This window comes from Jaculus jaculus, chromosome 14 (genome assembly GCF_020740685.1).
Source record: "Jaculus jaculus isolate mJacJac1 chromosome 14, mJacJac1.mat.Y.cur, whole genome shotgun sequence".
Classification (NCBI taxonomy): Eukaryota; Metazoa; Chordata; class Mammalia; order Rodentia; family Dipodidae; genus Jaculus; species Jaculus jaculus.
In genome coordinates this window covers 4458522-4481937 of record NC_059115.1, presented here as the reverse complement: position 1 = coordinate 4481937, position 23416 = coordinate 4458522, and the positions used below count along the sequence as shown (strand labels likewise).

Below are 23416 nucleotides of genomic sequence, written 5' to 3'. Positions count from 1 at the left end.
TTACAGGCAAGCACCTTAACAGCTAAGCCATTTCTCCGGCCCAAAATAATTTTAAATAAATAAAATAAATTTTAAGCCAGATGTGGTGGCACACATCTTTAATCCTAGCACTTGGGAGGCAGAGGTAGGAGGATGGCTGTGAGTTCGAGGCCACCCTGAGACTACATAGTGAATTCCAGGTCAGCCTGGGCTAGAATGAGACCCTACCTCGCAAAACCAAAAAAGAAAAAAGAAAAAAAAGAAAAGAAAAGAAATAATAATAATAAATAAATTTTAAATAAATAAACTATTTTTCAAATAAATTAGTTATTAAAAAAAAAAAAAACTTTTGTGAAGAGCCAGGCATAATGGCAGTTCTCCAAGACAGAGGCAGGAGGGTCTAGAGTTCCAGGCCACCTACACAGGAAGACCCTGTATCAAAAATAAAGTAAGGGGAGCCGGGCGTGGTGGCGCACACCTTTAATCCCAGCACTCGGGAGGCAGAGGTAGGAGGATCTCCAAGAGTTCAAGGCCACCCTGAGACTACATAGTGAATTCCAGGTCAGCCTGAGCCAGAGTGAGACCCTACCTTGAAAAACAAAAATAAATAAATAAATAAAGTAAGTAAGGGGCTGGAAGATGGCTTAGTGTTTAGGCAATTCCTGCAAAGCCTAAGGACCCATGTTTGACTCTCCAGGTCCCACGTAAGCCAGATGCACAAGGTAACACAGAAATGCAAGGCCTTGTATTCGCACAAGGTGGCGAATGTGTCTGGAGTTCGACTGCAGTGGCTGGAGGCCTTGACACACTAATTCTGTCGTCTTTCTCTCTCATTCTCACTCTTGGCTCTTGCTCTCAGTCTCGCGCATTAAAAAAAAAAAGCCAGTGGGCTTGCCTCAAAAAATAGTAGCTGGGGGCTGGAGAGATGGCTTAGCGGTTAAGCGCTTGCCTGTGAAGCCTAAGGACCCCAGTTCGAGGCTCGGTTCCCCAGGTCCCACGTTAGCCAGACGCACAAGGGGGCGCATGCGTCTGGAGTTCGTTTGCAGTGGCTGGAGGCCCTGGCGCGCCCATTCTCTCTATTTCTGCCTCTTTCTCTCTGTCTGTCGCTCTAAAATAAATAAAATAACAAAAAAAAAATAATAATAGCCGGGCATGGTGGTGCACGCCTTTACTCACCAGCACTCGGGAGGCAGAAGTAGGAGGATTGCTGTGAGTTCGAGGCCACCCTGAGACTCCATAGTGAATTCCAGGACAGCCTGGCCTAGAGTGAGACCCTACCTTGAAAAACCAAAAAATAAATAAATAAGATAATAATAATAATAAAATGAGTAAAAATAAAATAATGGCCAGGCATGGTGGCGCACGCCTCTAATCCCACCACTCGGGAGGCAGAGGAAGGAAGATCCCTGTGAGTTCAAGGCCACCCTGAGACTACATAGTGAATTCCAGGTCAGCCTGAGCTAGAGTGAGCCCCTACTTCAGAAAAACAAAAAAACTATAAACAAATTAATAAAAATAAATTATTTTGGGGGCTGGAGAGATGGCTTAGCGGTTAAACGCTTGCCTTTGAAGCCTAAGGACCCCAGTTCGAGGCTCGATTCTCTAGGACCCACGTTAGCCAGATGGACAAGGAGGCACATGCGTCTGGAGTTCGTCTGCATTGGCTGGAGGCCCTGGCGCACCCATTCTCTCTCTCACTCTCAAATAAATAAATAAAATGAACGAGCAAATTAAAAATAAAATATTTTTTAAAATAGAACCTTATAGCAGTATGAAGCATCCATTGAATGTTGGGGCATATTTGATCAGCTGATGTGAGCATGTGATGTTTCACCCAGCCCCTCCCCCACACACATGTTAGGTAATTTGAGTTCCCTAGTGTACACACAGGGAAACAGGCTCTGGGAGGTATCGTAACCCATCCAAACATGGAACAAGTGAGTAAAGTGATAGGAATCTTCTAGAACCTGTACTGTGGCTTTTTACTTATTCATATTCAAATGGAGAAGACAAGAGAGAACGGGCACGCAGGAGCCTCCGGCTTTCTATGAACAAACTCCAGACACATGCGCCACTGTGCATCTGGCTTTACTTGGGTACTTGGGAATCGAACTTGGCTCTTCAGGCCTTGCAGGCAAGTGCCTTAACCACTGAGCAATCTCTCCAGCCCTTTACTCTGGCTTTCGTGAAACAGGGTCTCATTCCACATCCCTGGCTCTCACTAGCTAGGTAGCCCAGGTTGGCCTCAAACTTGCAGCAATCCTCCTGTGTCAGCCTCCCAGGTACTGGAATCACAGGCGTGTCCCACCCAGCTCAGCTTTTGAAATCTACATTTCTTCTTTTTTTTTTTCCAATACAGGGTCTCATATAGTACAGGCTGGCCTCAAATTCCTTAGATAGCTGAGGGTGACCTTGAACTTCTGATTCTCCCACATCTGTTATTCTTTTTTTTTTATTTTCATTAGCATTTTCCATGATTATAAAAAAATACCCCATGGTAATTCCCTTCCCCCCCCCCCCCGACACTTTCCCCTTTGAAATTCCATTCTCCATCATATTACCTCCCCATCTCAATCATTGTACTTACATATATACCATATCAACCTATTAAGTACCCTCCTCCCTTCCTTTCTCTTCCCTTTATGTCTCCTTTTCAACTTACTGGCCTCTGCTACCAAGTATTTTCCTTCTCATGCAGAAGACCAATCATCTGTTATTCTAAGAGCTGGAATTACAGGTGTATATCACCATGCCTCACTAAAAACTGTCCTCTCAGGGCTGGAGAGATGGCTTAGTGGTTAAAGTGCTTGCCTGCAAAGCCATAGGACCCAGTTTCCATTACCGAGGGCCCACACCAGCCAGATGCTCAAGGAGGCGTGTGCATCTGGCTTGTGCGTCTGGAGTTCATTTGCAGTGGCTGGAGGCTCTGGTGCGTCCATTCTCTCTCTCTCTCTCTGCTATCAGTGGTCTACAAAACCTAGCCTGTGGTAGGTGTGTAATAAATAGAAGTATTTATGTGATTCTTCAGCAATCTGTTTATATATAATTTATGATTATTATTATTTTTTTTTAATATTTTGGGGTTTTTTTTTAATTTATTTATTTGAGAGCGACAGAAACAGAGAGAAAGACAGATAGAGGGAGAGAGAGAGAATGGGCGCGCCAGGGCTTCCAGCCTCTGCAAACGAACTCCAGACGCGTGCGCCCCCTTGTGCATCTGGCTAACGTGGGACCTGGGGAACCGAGCCTCGAACCGGGGTCCTTAGGCTTCACAGGCAAGCGCTTAACTGCTAAGCCATCTCTCCAGCCCTATGATTATTATTTTACTTTTATTTATTAATTAGAGACAGAGAGAGGGAGGGGGAGAGAGAGAATGAGAATGGGCATGCCAGGGCCTCTAGCCACTACAAACAAACTCCAGACACATGCGCTCCCTTGTGCATCTGGCTAACGTGGGACCTGGAGAATCAAACCAGGGTCCTTGGGCTTCTCAGGCATGTGCCTTAACGACTAAGCCATCTCTCCAGCCCTAGTATTATTTTTTTATTTAATTTCATTTATTTATTGAGAGAGAGGGAGAGGTGGATAGAGAGAGAGAGAATGGGCACACCAGGGCCTGTAGGCATTGCAAACAAACTCCATATACACGGGCCACCTTGTGCAGCTGGCATACATGGGTACTGGGGAATTGAACCTGGGTCCTCAAGCTTTGCAGGCAAGTGCCTTAACCACTAAGCCATCTCTCCAGCCCCTATTTTAACTTTTTAATATTATATTTATTTGAGAGAGAGAAAGAGAGGCAGATAGAGAAAATGAGAGGGCCAGGGCCTCTAGCCATGGCCGATGAGCTCCTGATGCATACGCCACCTTGTGCACCTGGCTTATAAGAGTACAGGAGAGGGCTGGAGAGATGGCTTAGCGGTTAAGCGCTTGCCTGTGAAGCCTAAGGACCCCGGTTCGAGGCTCGGTTCCCCAGGTCCCACGTTAGCCAGATGCACAAGGGGGCGCACGCGTCTGGAGTTCGTTTGCAGAGGCTGGAAGCCCTGGCGCGCCCATTCTCTCTCTTTCCCTCTATCTGTCTTTCTCTCTGTGTCTGTCGCTCTCAAATAAATAAATTTTAAAAAAAAATTAAAAAAAAATGTTTTAGCCAAAGGAAGGGTGGGACTCCTTACAGCATGCTCCTCCAGCCACAAAATGGCCTGGATATCCATGACCTCACAGCGCCTGACACTACTTACACAAGACCATCATAATAGGAAGAAAAGATCATGACATCAAAATAAAAGAGAGACTGATTGAGTGGGGGAGGGGATATGATGGAGACTGGAGTTTCAAAGGGGAAAGTGGAGAAAGGGAGGAAATTACCATGGGATATCATTTACAATCATGGAGGTTGTCAATTAAAAAAATGGAGGCTGGGAAGATTAAAAAAAAAAAATGTTTTAAAAGAGTACAGGAGAATTGAACCTGGGTTCTTAGACTTTGTAGACAAGCACCTTAACCGGTAAGCCATTTCTCCAGCCCTGATTTATTTTTTATAGTCTTGGGATGGAACCTAAGTCTTGTGCATACTAAGTAAGCCCTCCAACATGGAGCCATACCACCACACTATATATATATTTTACTTGTTTGTTTGGTTTTCAAGGTAGGGTCTCACTCTAGCCCAGGCTGACCTGGAATTCAGTGTAGCTGACCTCGAACTCACGGTGATCTACCTCTGCCTCCTAAGTGCTGGGATTAAAGGCATGCACCACCATGCCTGGCTTAATCTTATTTATTTATTTATTGCTAGGTAAACTGAGACACAGAAATTTGCCTGATTACCCCAGATCTGCAGATACCATGGAGTAATAGTAATTTTACATTAGTTCTTACTGGGTACAAAATGCCATCCTAGGCCTTATATGGAGATCAACTCCTTTCATCCTTTCATACCACCCTGTGAGGCAGTTTCAGTGCTATTTCCACTCCATGGGTGAGGAACTGGAGGGTACAAAGAGGTAAAGTTATTGTCAAAGGTCACACACAGACTGGGGGACTGGCTCAGTGGTAAAGCGTGTGCTGCGTGAAAGCAACTGAGTTTGGGGTCGCCAGCACTCTTGTAAGCCAGGTGCCTATAGCCCCTTGCTTCTGTAACCTCAGTGCCCCTAAAGTGAGAAGGTGAGGTGGAGACAGAATTGACCAGAAGCCCATAGCCTAGGTAGCCTGCTAAACAAGTGATCCTGACTCAAAACAAGGTGGAAGGCACAGGCTGAAGACATGGCTCAGCAGTTAAGGTGCTTGTCTGCAAAGTCAAAGGACCCAGGTTCGATTCCCCAGTACCCACATAATGCAGTGCACACTCAGGAACCCACACACACACACTAACAAACACACACGCCAACAAAAAAGGGGTGATGCACACAGAGTTGGGCATCATGCCACATACCTGTAATTCCGCAGCCTGCGGCGGAGGCACAAGGGTGATAAGTGGAAAGCCAGTGCGGGCTCCACAGTGAGACTTTGCCCCTGCCTCCTTCCTCTCGCCCCCAGGCCGAGAACCTGTTGCTGGACGCCGAGGCCAACATCAAAATCGCCGACTTTGGCTTCAGCAATGAGTTCACGCTGGGCTCCAAGCTGGACACGTTCTGCGGGAGTCCCCCTTACGCCGCGCCCGAGCTCTTCCAGGGCAAGAAGTACGACGGGCCGGAGGTGGACATATGGAGCCTGGGAGTCATCCTCTATACCCTCGTCAGCGGCTCCCTGCCCTTCGACGGGCACAACCTCAAGGTGCCAGGGGGCAAGCTGGGTGCAGGGTTCACCCTGCTGCACAGGGTCAGGGGATGGGTGCTCCTGACCATTCATGGACGGCCACTACAGGAGCAGACTGGATCCAGGTTCCCACTGTCCTGAAGCTGCCGCTGTCAGCCCATGGTGTTCCAGGGTGGCCTTGAACTTGCAGCCGTCCTCCTACCTCGGCCTCCTGAGTGCTGGGATTAAAGGCGCGCGCCACCACACCTGGCTCTCTTTCAAGGGTTTCGATTCTGGTCGTGCTTTGCTCAGGAGCATGCATTGGACATGGCTGGGTCCTGCCCATAGCGAGGTTTGCAGATTCCATGTATGGGAGACAGATGCTGCAATGGTTGATCCTTGCAACCTGGGCTCAGTAACAGAAGCTGGCGAGTGAAGGCCACAAGTGTGATTTTTTTTTTCCCCCGAGGTAGAGTCTCACTGTAGCCCAGGCTGACCTGGAATTCACTATGGAGTCTCAGGGCGGCCTCGAACTCACGGCAATCCTCCTATCTCTGCCACCCAAGTGCTGGGATTAAAAGGCGTGCGCCACCATGCCTGGCAGATTTTTTAAACATATCATTTATTTATTTGAAAGCAGAGTGAGGGAAAGAGAGAGAATGGGCATGCCAGGGCCTCTAGCCACTGCAAAGGAACTCAAAATGAATGAGCCATTTATGCCTCTGCCTTGATGATGGTTCTAGGGAATTGAACATTGGTCATTAGGCTTTGCAGGCAATTGCCTTATACCCGAACTGTCTCTTCAGCCCCCAACTATGATTTTTCTGTGCAGTGTTCAGAATAAATAAGTCCACGCAAAGTGGAAGCAGATGAGTTCTTGCCTGTCACAGTGAGAGTGGGGGAATGGGAAGCTGGACTTCACAGCTAAAGGGACAGGGATTCAATTGTGTGTATTGTTGGGGATGAAAGTCAGGAAGTAACACCTACTGAACAAGTGTCTACCTCTGAGCCACTGCCCCAGCCCCTCACTGTGGACTCTAGACAAGTGCTCTACCTCTGAGCCATGCCCCCAGCCCCTCACTGTGGACTCTAGACAAGTGCCAGTCTCGTTGATGTCATGATCTTTTTTCCTATTATGATGGTCTTGTGTAGGTAGTGTCAGGCACTGTGAGGTCATGGATATCCAGGCCATTTTGTGTCTGGAGGAGCACGTTGTAAGGAGTCCTACCCTTCCTTTGGCTCTTACATTCTTTCTGCCACCTCCCGCAATGATAGAGATATTGCAGTGCTGAGCACTCCTGTCACTTCTTTCCAGCACCATGATGCCTTCTGAGTCGTCCCAAGGTCACTGCCATCTGAAAAGAGAAGGTTCTCTAACAAAAGTGAGAGTAGCATTAATATAAGGGTATGAACATTAAGAGAAGTGCTTACTGGGCAGTTTGATGAGCATAGTATATACATTTAGCCAGACAGCAGCAGACATTATGCCCCTACGGCTCATGGCTACCCCTGTTGTAGGGTTTCGGCATCAGGGATGTATTCCCTCCCATGGAGCAGGCCTCCAGTCAATTAGAGGGTGGTTGGTTTCCACCATAACAGACTTGCCACTGTTGCACCCGTTGGCTCATTTGGCTTGGCTGACCAAGTATAAGGCTTGCATGGTCCACTGTTGAGTATCTTCACTGGCAATTTCTCTTTCTCCCATTAAACTGCATGCAGAATGGCTTCTTCCAGCTTTCTGTCAGCTGTTCTACATGGAGGTTATCAGCTCAGTTCCAGCAGGATCTCTCAGTGACCTTGCAGCCCAAGTATGTGGTGTCTTCAGCAATAGGGTCTTACCGTCTGTTCCTGGTGGGAAACCAAGGGTTTTGGCAATGGCCTGTAATGTTTTGGTGGCATCAGGGACCACCCTGGCCATCAACTCACTGAAAGGTATCCCATCCCTCACACTGAAAATTTTAGTAGTAACAATCTATGGCTCCTGAGCGTTCCATTGTCCAAAAAAGTAAGTTTTCATATGACTTATTTATATCCTCTTAGATTTTGATTAGCCCTCCCTCCACCTTTCCTTTACTCAAGCTCTTCCCCTGACCTCACTTGGGCCTTTTCACCCCCATTAATCTGTTCTTCTACTTCCATATGTACAATACCATCCTATTAAGTGCCTCCTCCTTTCCTTTCTATTCCCTTTATATCTGCTTTCTGGCCTGTGCTACTGAGTTTTCTCCCTTCTCACACAAGTCCAATCATCTACAGCTTGGATCCACATAAGAGAGAAAACATGAGTCGTTTGGCTCTCTGGGCCTAGGTTATCTCACGTAGCTTTTTTGACTTAATGAAAAATATTCTCAAATTAATTGTGATGATTGTGCAATTTGGTGAATATAATAAAATTCCTGGGATTGTACATTTATAGCAAAAAAAAAAAAATTGCTTTTTTTCTTAAGACCAGACTGGACGCTGAGGCAGGACTGATTGCAAATTCAAGGCTACTGTGGGCAAGTTAATGAGACCCTTTTTCAAGTAAGAAAGTAAAAGGGGGGCTGAGCGTGTAGCTCAGTGGGGCTCTGGCTGAGCATCCGTGGGGCTCTAGGTTCAGTCCCCAAGTGCTACGAAAGAAAACACAAAACTTTCCAGTCTCCTGTACTGACATTTCAGTGGTGGAGCCTGGCAGAAAATAAAGAGATGAGCAGAGAAGATAAATTGTCTGAAACGGGGGCCCCTGCTGGGGAACCGGAAGTTTCAGGGGTTTGGGTTTTTTTTTTGTTTTTTTTTTTTTTTGCGGTTGTTGTTTTCCTTTGAACTTTTTGCTTTGAAACACTGCCAGTTTTCAGGAAAGTTTGGGAACACCCGTACCTGCCCAGAAGTCTGATGAGCGGCTGTCGGGCCACAGAGCCCCCTCTGTCGCCATGTATACGTGTGCCGCTGTCACCCATGGTGATGGACTACCTGACAGTTCCCTGGGGACACTGTGTCCCTCTCCCTGCAGCTGATTATCTCTTGAGACCAGGGGGTCATTGTCACACACAGGAAGTAAAGTGCTGATAAAATCCTGGCCTCCACCCTGTCTCAGCTGCTGGTTCCTCCAGGTCACAGGTCTCTGGGTGCATCCAGCCAATATCTAGACACTTGGAACACTTCTCAATCTGGTTTTTTGTTTGTTTGTTTGTTTTTGTTTTGTTTTTCAAGGTAGGGTCTCTCTCTCTAGCCCAGGCTGGCCTGGAATTCACTATGTAGTCTCAGGGTGACCTCAAACTTAAGGCAGTCCTCCTACCTCTGCCTCCCAAATTCTGGAATTCAAGATGGCACCTGGCATCTTTATTGACCTGGGTCCCTTTTATGAATGTTAATTTGCTTCTGATGGGTGTTAATTAGCTTTTGCCCTGACCACGCCTGCCTATGAAGAGTCATCTTTTTTTTATTAAGATTTTACTTTTATTTATTAGAGACAGAATGACAGATAGAGAGTGAGTGAGATGCCAGGGCATCTAGCCACTGCAAACAAACTCCAGACACATGCACCACCATGTGCATCTTAACGTTGGACCTGGAGAATCGAATGTAAATCCTTAGGCTTTGCAGCCATGCGCCTTAACCGCTAAGCCATTTCTCTAGCCCCAAGTGGTATCTTTTTTTTTTATTTATTTATTTGAGAGTGACAGAGAGAGAAAGAGGCAGAGAGAGAGAGACTGGGCGTGCCAGGGCCTCCAGCCACTGCAGACAAACTCCAGACGCATGTGCCCCCTTGTGCATCCGGCTAATGTGGGTCCTGGGGAATTGAGCCTCAAACCGGGATCCTTAGGCTTCACAGGCAAGCGCTTAACCTCTAAGCCATCTCTCCAGCCCTCAAGTGGTATCTTTTTAATTAATTAATTAATTAATTATTTTGTTGGTTTTTTTTTTTTTTTTTTTTTTTTTTTGAGGTAGGGTCTTACTCTAGTCCAAGCTGACCTGGACCTCACTATGTAGTCTCAAGGGTGGCCCCGAACTCACAGCAGTCCACCTACCTCTGCCTCCCAAGTGCTGGGATTAAAGGCGTGCGCCACCATGCCCAGCAATTAGTTTTTTTTTTTTTAAGAGGCATCGTTAAGCCTCATGTTCAGATGGAGAAACTGAGGCCCCCAAAGCTCTCTGACTTACCTCCCCTCTTATGTGGCTTACAGATTCACTCTTTAGCTAAGATTTCCTGGACTGGAGCGATGGCTCAGTGATCAAGGCACTTGATTTCAAAACCTGCTGGCCTAGGTTGGATTCCCCAGTACTCATGTAAAGCCAGATGTACAAAGTGGCACATGTGGGCTGGAGAGATGGCTTAGAGGTGGAGGCGCTTGCCTGCAAAGCCAAAGGATCTAGGTTCGATTCCCCAGAACCCATGTAAGCCAGATGCACAAGGTGGCACATACATCTGGAATTCATTTGCAGTAGCTAGATGCCATGGTGTGCCCATTCTCTCTCTCTCTTTCTCTAACCCCCCCTTTCTCTTTTTCAAATAATTTTTTTATACCTGCAAGTGGCATATGCATCTGGAGTTTTTATTATTATTATTATTTTCTTATTTATTTACTTGAGAAAGAGAAAGAATCAGAGATAGAGATGGATAGACAGAGAATGGGTGTACCAGGCCCTCTAGCCACTGCAAAAGAATTCCAGCCGTATGCACCGCCTTGTGTATCTGGCATGTGTGGGACCTGGGGAATTGAACCTAGGTCCTTTGGCTTTGCAGGCAAGCACCTCAACTGCTAAGCCATTACTTTAGCCCACATCTGAAGTTCTTTTGCAATGGCTAGAGACCCTGATGTGCCCATACACCCTCTTACACACTCTCTTTCTTTCTCTCTCTGGTGGAAATACATAAATAATAATTATTATTTGTTTTGTTTTTTCAAGGTAGAGTCTCAATTCTAGCCCAAACTGGTCTGGAATTTACTATGTAGTCTCAGGCTAACCTCTAACTCATGGCGATCTTCCTACCTTTACTCCTCTGGGAATAAAGGCATGCACCCCCATGCCTGTCAGTAAAAATATTTTTAAAAAGTCTTAGGGGGCTGGAGAGATGGCTTAATGGTTAAGGCTCTTGTCTGTGAAGCCTGAGGACCCAGGTTAGATTCCCCAGGACCTACATAAGCCAGATGCACAAGGTAGTGCATGCGTCTGGAGCTCATTTGCAGTGCCTAGAGGCCCTGGTGCGCCCATTCTCTCTCTCTGTCAAGTAAATGAATAAGTTACATGGCTGTAATAGTCACCTTCCTTGTTACTGTGACAAAATGCTAGACAGAAACAATTCAAGGTAGGGAAGTTGTTGGGTCACATTGCAGCTGCTGTCAGCTAGCAATGGGTGACACATGCTGGGACTCAGCCATCTTTCTCCTCTTTTTTTTTTTTTCTCTCTCTCAAGGTAAAGTCTCACTGTATCCCAGGCTGACCTGAAATTCACTGTGTAGTCTCAGGATGGCCTCGAACTCTTGGTGATCCTCCTACCTCTGCCTCCCATGTGCTGGGATTAAAGGTGTGTTGTACCAGGCTGTCTGTCTTTCTCCTTAAAAAAAAAAAAAAAGTTGTGTATTTATTAGAGAGAAAGAGAGGCAGGTATGAGAGCAAATGGGCTCGCCAGTGCCTCTAGCCAATTCACATGAACTCCAGGCACCTGTGCCACCTTGTGCATCTGGCTTATGTGGGTCCTGGGGAATTGAACCTGGGTCATTTGGCTTTGTAGGCAAGTGCCTTAACCACTAAGCCATCTCTCCAGCTCTTTCTTCTTTTTACTCAGCTTAGGACTCCAGCCCATGAGAATGGGTCATCTAGTTAGGATAGGTCTTTCCATCTCAATTAATGAATCTAGAAATATCCTCACAAGACATGGTCAGAGATTTGTCTCCTGGGTGATTCCATGATACTTTTTTTTAACAATTTTTTTTTTTTGGTTTTATCTATTTAATTTATTTATTTGAGACAGAGAAAGGGAGAGAGAATAGGCACACCAGGGCTTCCAGCCACTGCAAATGAACTGCAGACCCGTGCACCCTCTTGTGCATCTGGCTAACATGGGACCCAGAGAAAGGAACCTGGGTCCTTGGGCTTCGCAGGCATATGCCTTAACCGCTGAGCCATCTCCCCAGCCTTGTCCTGGGTGGTTCTAGATCCAGTCAGGTTGACAGTAGACTTTGTGATAACCTTTGAGAAACCCGGCAGCGGCTGCACTTGTGGGTGGCCCCCGGTTACAGATGAGGAAGCGGGGTCACAGGAAGGGGCCAGAGTTCTGCTCACATCATCAGTGCTGGGTCCGAGGGCGTCTGTCAATTTTGCCAGGGGATCCCGACGAGCCTGTGTGCGTGATAGAGGAGGAGAAGCCTGGGAGACAGGGTTCCCCCCTCCCCTAGCGACCCCGCGTGTCCCTGCAGGAGCTGCGGGAGCGAGTCCTCAGAGGAAAGTACCGGGTCCCTTTCTACATGTCAACAGACTGTGAAAGCATCCTGCGGAGATTCTTGGTGCTGAACCCTGCAAAGCGCTGTACTCTAGAGGTGAGCCCTACCTACCCCGAGCTCGTAGGGCCCTCCCGTGTCCTGCCCCCCCCATACACCGACCCTAAGTGGGTCGGATGACAGGCTAGAAGAAGTTCCCAGGAGGTTCCATTGCCATCCTGGCAGCCTCACCCCCTCTCTGCCACACCAGTAATTAACTAATGAGCTCTTACTATGATTATAGGATGCTGGGGACCCAGATGATGCGGGGGAAGTGGGTGACTTCAAGAGGCTGCTAGAGGGAGGGGGAGGGGAGGGGACAGAACCAGCTCTCAGCCAACTCTTTAACTGTTAAAGTTTAAGAGGGGGCTGCTGGAGGGATGGATTAGTGGTTAAGGCGTTTGCCTGCAAAGCCAAAGGACCCAGGTTCAATTCCCCAAGACCCACGTTAGTCAGATTCATAAGGAGGCGCACGCGTCTGGAGATCGTTTGCAGTGGCTGGAGGCCCTGGAGCACCCATCTCTCTCCCCCTCCCCTTTTCTCTGTCAAGCAAATAAAATATATATTTTTTAAAGTTTTAGAGGGACAGGGCGTGATGGGGAGCTGTACTGTTTCGGGTGCCTACTGACGCCTGTCCCCACCTCTTTACCTCAGCAAATCATGAAAGATAAATGGATCAACATCGGGTATGAGGGTGAGGAGCTGAAGCCGTACACGGAGCCCGAAGAGGACTTCGGGGACACCAAGCGAATCGGTGAGGGTGGAGGGGAGACGGGTGACTCAGACGCCCTGAGCCACCATCCGCAGAGCCAAGTGTTGGAACTGCCACCGCTCTGGTCCGTGTCTCGGGAGAAACTTGCCAGGCAGCTGGAGAGAGCGACTGAGGAATCTGGGCTCCAACACCACCCGGCCACAGTTTCCAGCTGCGTGACTCTGCGCAAATTGTGTGTGTGTGAGAGAGAGAGATTGATTCTAGTCCTCCATCTGGGTAACAGGGATGATACAGGCTAGCTCATCGAGTTGCACACATAAATATTTTGTTTATATTTATTTATTTGAGAGAGAGAGAAAGAGGCAGAGAGAATGGGCACACAATGGCCTTCTAACCAAGGCACACGAACTCCAGACGCGTGCGTCCCCTTGTGCATCTGGCTTACGTGGGTCCTCGGGAATCGAACCTGGGTCCGTAGGTTTCACAGGCAAGCACTTTAACCTCTAAGCCATCCTTTCAGCCCAGAGTTGTGCACGTTAAATTAGTCGAGCTACACAGGTCGGTGCTCCTTGGTACGTAAGTGCAGATGCTGAGTAGCATCACTTTGGCCGGGATTGGTGGTGCGAGTCATAATCCCAGTACTCGTGAAGCGGAAGCAAGAAGATCAGGCGTTCATGGTCATGCTCAGCTACACAAGGACTTTGAGGGCACCAGGGCTATCTGAGACTGTTTAAAAAGAAAAACAAAGTCAGGCGTGAGGGCGCATTCCTTTAAACTTGGGAAGCTGAAGTAGGAGGATCAACCATGAGTTCAAACCCAGCCTGGAGCTGTAGAGTGAGGCCCAGATCACCTTGACTAGAGTGCAACTCTGCCCCCAAAAAAGAAAGAGGGCTGTAGAGTGGTTAAGCGCTTGCCTGTGAAGCCTAAGGACCCCGGTTCGAGGCTTGATTCCCCAGGACCCACATTAGCCAGATGCACAAGGGGGCACATGCGTCTGGAGTTTGTTTGCAGTGGCTGGAGGTCCTAGCGCGCCCATTCTCTCTCTATCTGCCTCTTTCTGTCTCTCTTAAATGAATAAATTTTTTAAAAATTGAATAAAAAAAAAGAAAGAAGCCAGGTGTGGTGGCTCATGCCTTTAATTCCAGCACTCAGGATGCAGAGGTAGGAAGCTCATCGTGAGTTCAAGGCCACCCTGAGACTCTATGATGAATTCCAGGTCAGCCTGGGCTAGAGTGAAACCCTACCTTGAAAAAACAAAACAAAACAAAAAAGAAACCCAGAACATGACCTTTGTCTCCACTTTTCTCCCAGAGGTCATGGTGGGCATGGGCTACACGCGGGAAGAAATCAAAGAGGCCTTGACCAGCCACAAGTACAATGAAGTGACCGCCACCTACCTCCTGCTGGGCAGGAAGACTGAGGTCAGAGGGTGCATGGCCTCTGGCAAGGGGGGGGGGTGCCTGGGGTGGAGAGACGTGGGGCCGTGTGGCTTGGACCAGGGACTGAAGTGTGGGGTTCTCTTGTAGGAAGGTGGGGAGCGGGGCGCCCCGGGGCTGGCCCTGGCTCGGGTGCGGGCGCCCAGCGACACCGCCAATGGGACGAGCTGCAGCAAGAGCAGTGCCCACAGCAAAGGGCAGCGGAGCTCATCCACTTACCATCGCCAGCGGAGGCACAGCGACTTCTGTGAGTGCCCGCCTCCCGCACCCGGCCTCCTGGGCCTGGGAGGCAGTCGGAGTTGTTGTTGTTTTTTTTTTAACTTCTGTATCTATTTGCCTGCGTGCAGGTACATTTACGCTCATGTTATGTGCATGCCACAGTTTTTGTTGTTGTTTGGTTTTTTTTCTTTTTCAAGGTAGGGTCTCACTCTAGCTCAGGCTGACCTGGAATTCACTTTGTAGTCTCAGGGTGGCCTCGAATTTAGGGCAATTCTCCTGCCTCTGCCTCCTGAGTGCTGGGATTAAAAGTGTGCGCCACCACGCCCAGCTATGCCCGAGGCTTTAAAAAAAATATTATTTATTTGAGAGAGAGAGAAAGAGGCAGAGAGAGAGAGAATGGGCACACCAAGGCCTCCAGCCGCTGCAAACTCCAGATGCATGTGTCACCTTGTGCATCTGGCTTAGGTAGGTCCTGGGGAATTGAACCTGAGTCCTTTGGTGCTCTCTCTCCAGATACACACACACACACACACACACACACACACACACACATATACACACACCTTTTTTTTAAATAGAGAGAATTGTACATCAGGGCCTCAACCAACTGCAATCAATCTTTAGACGTTTGTACCATCTAGTGGGCATATGCAACCTTTCACTTGTCCCACCTTTGTGTGACTGGCTTACATGGGATCTGGAGAGCCAAACATGAGTCCTTAGGCTTTGCAGGCAAGCACCTTAACCACTAAACTGTCACTGCAGCTCATTTTTTTTGTTTTGTTTTGTTTTTGGTTGTCGAGATAGGGTCTTACCCTCGCCAAAACTGACCTGGAATTCACTATGTAGTCTCAGGGTGACCTCGAACTCATGGCAGTTCTCCTACCTCTTCCTCCTGATTGCTGCCACTAAAGGCATGAGCCACCACACTACATGCCAGTTTCTCGCCACGGAAGGGTCTTACTGTGGCCCAGGGTGACCAGGAACGAACTCTGTAGTCACAGTCTGACCTCAAACTCACCACAATCCTCTTACCATTGCCTGCCAGCACATAGCAATAGAGCACTTGTCTAGACTCCACCAGTGAGGGGCTGGGTGAATGGCTCAGTGGGTTGGAGAGGTGTCTTAGTGGTTAAGATGCTTGCCAACAAAGCCTAAGGACCCAGGTTCAATTCCCTAGGACCCACGTAAACCAGGTGGCTCACACCTTTAATCCCAGCACTCGGGAGGCAGAGGTAGGAGGATCGCTGTGAGTTCGAGGCCACCCTGAGACTCCATAGTGAATTCCAGGTCAGCCTGGGCTAGAGTGAGACCCTACCTCGAAAAACCAAAAATCAAAAATCTTAAAAAAAAAAAAAAAAAAAGAACCCTCTATATTGCTGGGCACTATGGCACATGCCTTTAATCCCAGCACTTGGGAGGCCAAGGTAGGATAATCACTGTGAGTTAAAGGCCACCTGAGACTATGTAGTGACTTTCAGATCAATCTGGGCTGGAGCTTGACCCTACTTTGGGGGGTGGGGGGAACAACAGGAGCCCTCTATATTGACTGGAGCCTCTCTACACAGAAATGTCTTAAGCTCTAGCGATCACCAGGGTCCCTCCTGGCTTTCCCAGGTGTCCTCAACGCTAACCGCTCCTGTCCCTCCACCAGGTGGCCCGTCCCCTGCCCCACCGCACCCAAAGCGCAGTCCAACCAGCACGGGGGAGACGGAGCTCAAGGAGGAGCGGCTCCCGAGCAGGAAGGCGAGCTGCAGTGCGGCGGGCAGCGGAAGTCGCGGGCTGCCCCCCTCCAGCCCCATGGTCAGCAGCGCCCACAACCCTAACAAGGCAGAGATCCCCGAGCGCAGGAAGGACAGCGCGAGCACGCCCGTGAGTGGCCGGGACGGAGCGGGGTGGAGGTGACCGCCTGTGTCGCGCTGTGGCAGCGCTGAGGTCGTTCAGCTCACCAGAGACCCATATCCATCCGTTCACCCTTTCGTTGACCAGCGTTTGTGGAGGGCTGGCTTTTACCTGCTGTGGCAGATGAACTTCCAGACCAGGCACGGTTGTGGAGGAAGCGATGCTTATTGAAGCTCACAGATCCAGGGGAAGTCCCATAATGGCAGAAGCTGGTCTGCTTTCACAGATCCAAGCAGAGAGAGAGAGATTGAGAGAGAGAGACAGAGAGAGAGAAGCACAAGCCAAAAGCCACACAGCGCAGCACACTTCAGGAACTCCAGCTAGGCACACTTTGCATATCTTTAGATTGAAATCTCAAACCACCCCACCTGAAGATCCGCCAGTGACAGCGCCTCCAGCCACGTGGCTGCAGATGCAAATGACAAACTAATAAAACAGTGAATGTATTGGGGACCATCTGTTCAAATACCACTCCCTAGCCATGTTTCATGTCAGACCTCAGGGTCACAGTAAGAAGGGTCACAGGTGCTTTTGACAGGAAGGATTGAATGAGAGGAATTATGTCCTTCCAACATCTGTGGAAAGACTCTGGGAGCTGGGCGTGGCGGTGCATGCCTTTAATAAACCCAGGACTTGGGAGGCAGAAGTAGGAGGATCACTGTGAGTTCAAGGCCAGCCTGAGAGTACATAGTGAATTCCAGGTCAGCCTGGACTAGAGTGAGATGCTACCTCTTAGAAAAAACAAAAAAATAGGGTTGGAGAAATGGCTTAGCAGTTAAGGTGCTTGCCTGCGAAGCCTAAAATCTCAAATGTTTTTTGTTTTTTATTTGTTTGTTTGTTTTTTGGTTTGTGAGGTAGGGTCTCACTCTAGCTCAGTCTGACCTGGAATTTACTATGTAGTCTCAGGGTGGCCTCGAACTCACAGCAATCCTCCTACCTCTGCTTCCCAGATGCTGGGATTAAAGGTGCGCGGCACCATGCCCAGCCTCAGTGCTTGAATCTCCAGGTACCACGGAGCCAGACATGGTGAGGCAAGCATGCAATGTTATACATATGCCACAGGGGGCCACATGTGTCTTGAGTTCAATCTCAGTAGCTGAAAGCCCTGGCACACCCATTCTCTCTCTCTCTCTGCCTCTTTCTCTCTCTCCTTCAAAATTAAAAATAAAGCCAGACATGGTGGCACACGCCTTTAATTCCAGCACTTGGGAGGCAGAGGTAGGAGGATCGCCATGAGTTCAAGGTCACCCTGCGACTACATAGTGAATTCCAGGTCAGCCTGGGCTAGAGCAACACCCCTAACTCAAAAAACAAAAAAAATCAACGGAAGAAAAAAATATAGGGCTAAGGATTTACCTCAGTTTTTAAGAGTGCTTGCTTAACATGCATGAAGCCCTGAGTTCAATCCCAATACATAAACCAGACATGGTGACACTCACCTGTATTCCCAGAGTCACAGTGGTGGACAGATTTGTTCAAAGTTATCTTCAGCTGCAAAGCCTAATGACCTTGGTTCAATTCCCCAGTACCCACATAAAGCCAAGTGCATAAAGAGGTGCACGTATCTGAAGTTCATGTGCAGCAGCAGAAGGCCCTGCTGCAGACTCACACCCTCAAATAAATAAATATCTTTCAAAAATAATAATAGAGGGCTGGAAAGATGGCTTAGGAGTTAAGGCGTTTGCCTGCAAAGCCAAAAGACCCAGGTTCGATTCCCCAGTACCCACATTAGCCAGATGCACAAGGGGGCACATGTGTCTGGAGTTCGTTTGCACTGGCTGGAGGCCCTGGTGTGCCCATTTTCTTTCCTTCTCTCTCTCTCTCTCTCTCTCTCTCTCTCGCTCTCTTCCCTCCCTCCCCGCTCCCTCACTCTTTCTCTGTCAAATAAATAAATAATAGGGAAAAAAAGGACTGGAGAGATGGCTTAGCAATTAAGGCACATGCCTGCGAAGCCTAAGGACCCAGGGTCAATTCTCCAGGTCCCACAGAAGTCAGGTGCACATGGTAGTGCATGTGTCTGGAGTTCTTTCTGTCTCTAATAAATAAATAGAACATAAAATCTTTTTAAAAAAATAATAGTAAAGCCGGGCGTGGTGGCGCACGCCTTTAATCCCAGCACGTGGGAGGCAGAGGTAGGAGGATCGCCATGAGTTCAAGGCCACCCTGAGACTACAGAGTTAATTCCAGGTCAGCCTGGACCAGAGTGAGACCTTACCTCAAAAAACCAAAAAAAAAAAAATAATAATAATAATAATAATAGTAAGCCGGGTGTGGTGGCACATGCCTTTAATCCCAGCACTCGGGAGGCAGAGGTAGGAAGATTGCCATGAGTTCAAGGCCACCCTGAGACTCCATAGTGAATTCCAGCTCAGCCTGGGGTACAGCGAGACCCTACCTTGAAAAACCAAAAATAATAATAATAATAATAATTTTAAAAATAATAGTAATAGGCCACGTGTGGTGATGCCTTCCTACCTTTAAGCCCAACACTTGGGAGGCAGAAGTAGGATGATCACTGTGAGTTCAAGGCTAGCCTGGGACAGAGTGAGACCCTACCTCAAAAAAAAAAAGAAAAGGAAGAGGAGGGCTGGAGAGATAGTCCAGTGGTTAAGGGACTTGGCAACAGAGCCTAATGACCAGAATTCAGTTACCTAAAGTGAGTGCACAAAGTAGCACACGCATCTGGTGTTTGTTTGCAGTAGCTTGAGACCCTCGTGTGCCCATTCTGTCTGTCTGTCTCTCCTCTATCTCTCTCTGCTTTCATATATATATTTCAAATATAAATGCATATGAAATAATTTCAGAACTGGGAATATGGCTCAGTGGTAGAATACTTGCCAAGCGTATGGAAAGCTGTGTGTGATCTCCATCATTGCAAATAAAAAGAGAATGAAGGGAGGAAAGAAAGAAAATCCTTTCTTTTAATATTTGAGGTATTGGAGTTTGAACCCAGGGCCTTGAGCATACTCGGCAAGCGCCGTACCACTGAGCTACCCTCTTAGCTCCTCATATAGCCAAGGACTCTACTACTGAACTATGTACCTGTACTCTCTTGCTTTCTCTGTCTCTCTCACTCACTTGCTTTCTCTCCCTCCCCCCAGGTAGGGTTTCACTCTAGTCCAAGTGACCTGGAATTCACTCTGTATTCTGAGGGTGGCCTCGAACTCAAGACGATCCTCCTACCTCTGCCTCCTGAGTGCTGGGATTAAAGGCATGCACCATCATGCCCAGCACTTTCTCTTTATTTACCTGAGTTTTAAATTGTTTTTAAATTCATTTATTTGCAATCAGAGAGAGAAGAGAGGAAGACCGAGAGAGAAAATGGGCACGCCAGGGCCTCCAGCCACTGAAAATGAACTCCAGATGCGTGTGCATCTGGTTTATGTGGGTCCTGGAGAATTGAACCTGGATCCTTTGGCTTCTCAGGCAGACACCTTAACTGCTAAGCCATTTCTCCAGCCCTGTTTACCTGAGTTGTTAAAAATATTTTCATTTATTTATTTGCAAACAGAAGGAGGTAGAAAGACAGAGAATGGGTGTGCAGGGGTGTCCATCCACTGCAAAGAACTCCAGATGCATGCACTTATTTTTTCGTCTGGCTTGCCTGGGTCCTGGAGAATCAAATTTCCTTGGGTTTATAGTCAAGCACCCCAACCACCGAGCCATCTCTCCAGCCCTGTCTTAGGTGGGGGTTATTTATTTATTTATTTTTGGTTTTGTGAGTTACGGTGGCCTCAAAATCACTATCTCCAGATTTTATTTACTTATGTTTTTCCCAAGGCAGGGTCTCATTCTAGTTCAGGCTGACCTGGAATTCACTATGTAGTCTCAGGGTGGCCTTGAACTTGACAGTGATCCTCCTACCTCTGCCTCCCAAGTGCTGGGATGCACCACCACACCTGGCTTTTTTTTTTTTAAATATTTTATTTATTTACTCATCTATTTGAGAGAGAGAGAAGAGGGTAGATAGAGAGAATAGGTGCGCCAGGTCCTTTAGCGACTGCAAACTAACTCCAGATGCATGCTCCCCGCCGCCCTTGTACATCTGGTTTACATGGGTCCTGGGGAATTGAACCTGGGTCCTCAGGCTTCACACACAAACACCTTAACCCCTAAGCCATTTCACCAGCCCCACTATCTTAGTTTTATTTTTCCTTTATTTTTATTTATTAGAGAGAGAGAGAGAGGCAGAGAGAAGGAGAGAGAGCATGGGTTTGCCAGGGCCTCTAGCCACTGCAGACAAACTCCAGACGCGTGCCCCCTTTGTACACCTGGCTAACGTGGATCCTAGATAGTCTAACCGGGATTTGTGGCTTTGCAGGCATACTCCTTAACCGCTAAGCCATCTTTCCAGCCCCCTATCTTAGTTTTTGAGGGAGTGTCTCAGTCTGGCACAGGCTGACCTGAAACTTGCCCTTGAGCTCACAGCGATCCTCCTACCTCTGCCTCCCAAGGCCTGGGATTAAAAGCGTGCGTCACCACGCCCAATCCTGTGTCGTTATAGACCTCTCTGTCTAGCATGGGAACTGTAGCAGACAGCCTCAGGTTCCTTGAGCTGAACTTCCAGACCAGGCACAGTTATGGAGGAAGGGATGTTTATTGAAGCTCACAGATCCAGGGGAAGTTCCATTACGGCAGAAGCAGCTGGCCTGCCTTCACAGGGCCAGACACACAGAGAGAAGCCACAAGCCAAAAGCCACACAGCGCAGCACACTTCAGGAACTCCAGCTAGGCACACTGCATATCTTTAGATTGAAATCTCAACCCCACCACCCCACCTTAAGATCCGCCCAGTGACAGCGCCTCCAGCCAGGTGGATGCAGATGCAAACTACAAACTAGCAAAACGGTGACTATATTGGGGGCCATCTATTCAAACCACCACGGGAGCATACACGGGAGTGAGTACACGCTGACAATGCACAGTGATCACAGCGGTGGGAGCCAAGAGCCCACTGAGTCACCTGGGCTGGGTGTGGGGACATTAGGATTGACAACCCTGAAGGTTCTGTAGGAGAGAATGAGGGGCGGGGAGGAGTGGGAGGAATGTTCTGAGCCGGTGACAGTACATGGGAGACAGTGTGGCATGAACAAGTAGGTTCAAAGGAAAGTTGCCATGAGCCTCAACTGTTGGGTTCATCTGTAATTCCAACTCTTGGGAAACTGAGGCAGGGGGAATCTCAAGTTCAGGGACAGCCTGTGACACGTAACAGGCCCCTATCTCAAAAAAAAAAAAAAAAAAAGCCAAGAGTGGTGGCGCACGCCTTTAATCCCAGCACTGGGGAGGCAGAGGTAGGAGGATCGCCATGAGTTCGAGGCCACCCTGAGATTACAGAGTGAATTCCAGGTCAGCCTGGGCTAGAGTGAGAACCTACCTTGAAGAAAATATTTTATTTACTTATTTTAATTTACGGGAGGAAGGAAGGAAGAGCAGTAAGTTGGAAGTAGTGACACACACCTTTATTATTTTATTGACAACTTTCATGAATGTAAACAATATCCCGTGGTAATTCCCTTCCTCCCCCAACTTTCCCCTTTGAAACTCCACTCTCCATCATATCCCCTCCCCCTCTCAATCAGTCTCTCTTTTATTTTGATGTCATCATCTTTTCCTACCATTATGATGGTCTTGTGTAGGTAGTGTCAGGCACTGTGAGGTCATGCATATCCAGGCCATTTTATGTCTGGAGGACCACGTTGTAAGGAGTCCTACCCTTCCTTTGGCTCTTAAATTCTTTCTGCCACCTCTTCCACAATAGACCCTGAGCCTTGGAAGGGTGACACACACCTTTAATCCCAGCACTCGGGAGGCAGAGGTAGGAGGATCTCCATGAATTTGAGGCCAGCCTAAGTTACAGAGGGTCAGCCTTGGCTAAAGTGAGATCTTGCTTCCAAAAACAAAGGAGTGGGAACAAACGGAGGAAAGGAGGGGCTGAGGAATGGCTCTGTCAGTAAAGTCCTTGCTTTGAAACCATGAGAGCTGGGTGTCCTGGCGCATGCCTTTAATCCCAGCACTCAGGAGGCAGAGGTAGGAGAATCGCTGTGAGTTCGAGGCCATCCTGAGACTCCATAGTGAATTCCAGGTCAGCCTGGGCTAGAGCGAGACCCTACCTCAGAAAACCAAAAAAAAAGAGAGAGAGAGAGAATGAGAGAATGATTGAGAAAGACTTCCCTGGCATTGATCTCTAGCTTCCACACACACGTGCACATGTGCACACACATCACGTGCGCACTCACAGGAACATGTATGCACACTTACACCACACACACACACACACACACACACACCCCAGGGGAGGTAAAAAAAAAAAAAAAAAAAGATGAAAAACTGCAGCAGCCTGTCAGGGTGCACCTTGAGAGGGCAAACTGAGGACAAAGAGAAGTCGGGGCTGTTTTCTCAGCTCACACCCTTGCTGGCCTTGTCTCCCGCAGAACAACCTCCCCCCCAGCATGATGACCCGCCGGAATACCTACGTCTGCACAGAGCGCCCGGGTGCTGAGCGCCCCTCCTTGTTACCAAACGGCAAAGAAAACAGGTATGGGGGGGTTGGGAAGGAGGAGGAGGGGTGAAGGCAGCAGGTGAACAAGATGCCTCCTGTCAAAGATGACAGCTGGGTGGGTGGAAGCCATGGGCTGTCCCCTACCCTGGGGAGACCCAGCCCGTCGCCCCCCCCCCCCAGAAAGCATCCTCACCCAATAAAAACTAGAGCCAATGCCAGGCGTGGCGGCGCACGCCTTTAAATCCAGCACTTGGGGAGGCAGAGGTAGGAGGATGGTGGTGAGTTCGAGGCCACCCTGAGACTGCAGAGTGAATCCCAGGTCAGCCTGGGCCAGAGTGAGACCCTACCTCGAAAACACAAAAACAAAAAAAGCAAAAAAACTATAGAGTCAACAGTACAGGAAGGAAGTAGGTTCCCCACCTACGTGCCTGGGAGGAGTGGAATTTCTGAATGAGCCGATTTTAGAACTTTTGAGCTTCTG

At 48.3% G+C, this 23416-nt stretch overlaps 1 protein-coding gene across 3 annotated transcripts in view; it reads left to right on the top strand.

Annotated features, from left to right (window-relative positions):
• Positions 1-23416, top strand: part of Mark4 (microtubule affinity regulating kinase 4) — a 57838-nt gene that overhangs the window by 24724 nt on the left and 9698 nt on the right. For all 3 annotated transcript variants that reach the window (XM_045133884.1, XM_045133886.1, XM_045133885.1), the window contains 7 exons: positions 5512-5748; positions 12108-12227; positions 12822-12921; positions 14191-14300; positions 14406-14562; positions 16189-16406; positions 22868-22971. In XM_045133884.1, coding sequence (XP_044989819.1) covers positions 5512-5748; positions 12108-12227; positions 12822-12921; positions 14191-14300; positions 14406-14562; positions 16189-16406; positions 22868-22971 — 1046 coding nt within the window. The remainder of the gene's footprint in view (positions 1-5511; positions 5749-12107; positions 12228-12821; positions 12922-14190; positions 14301-14405; positions 14563-16188; positions 16407-22867; positions 22972-23416) is intronic.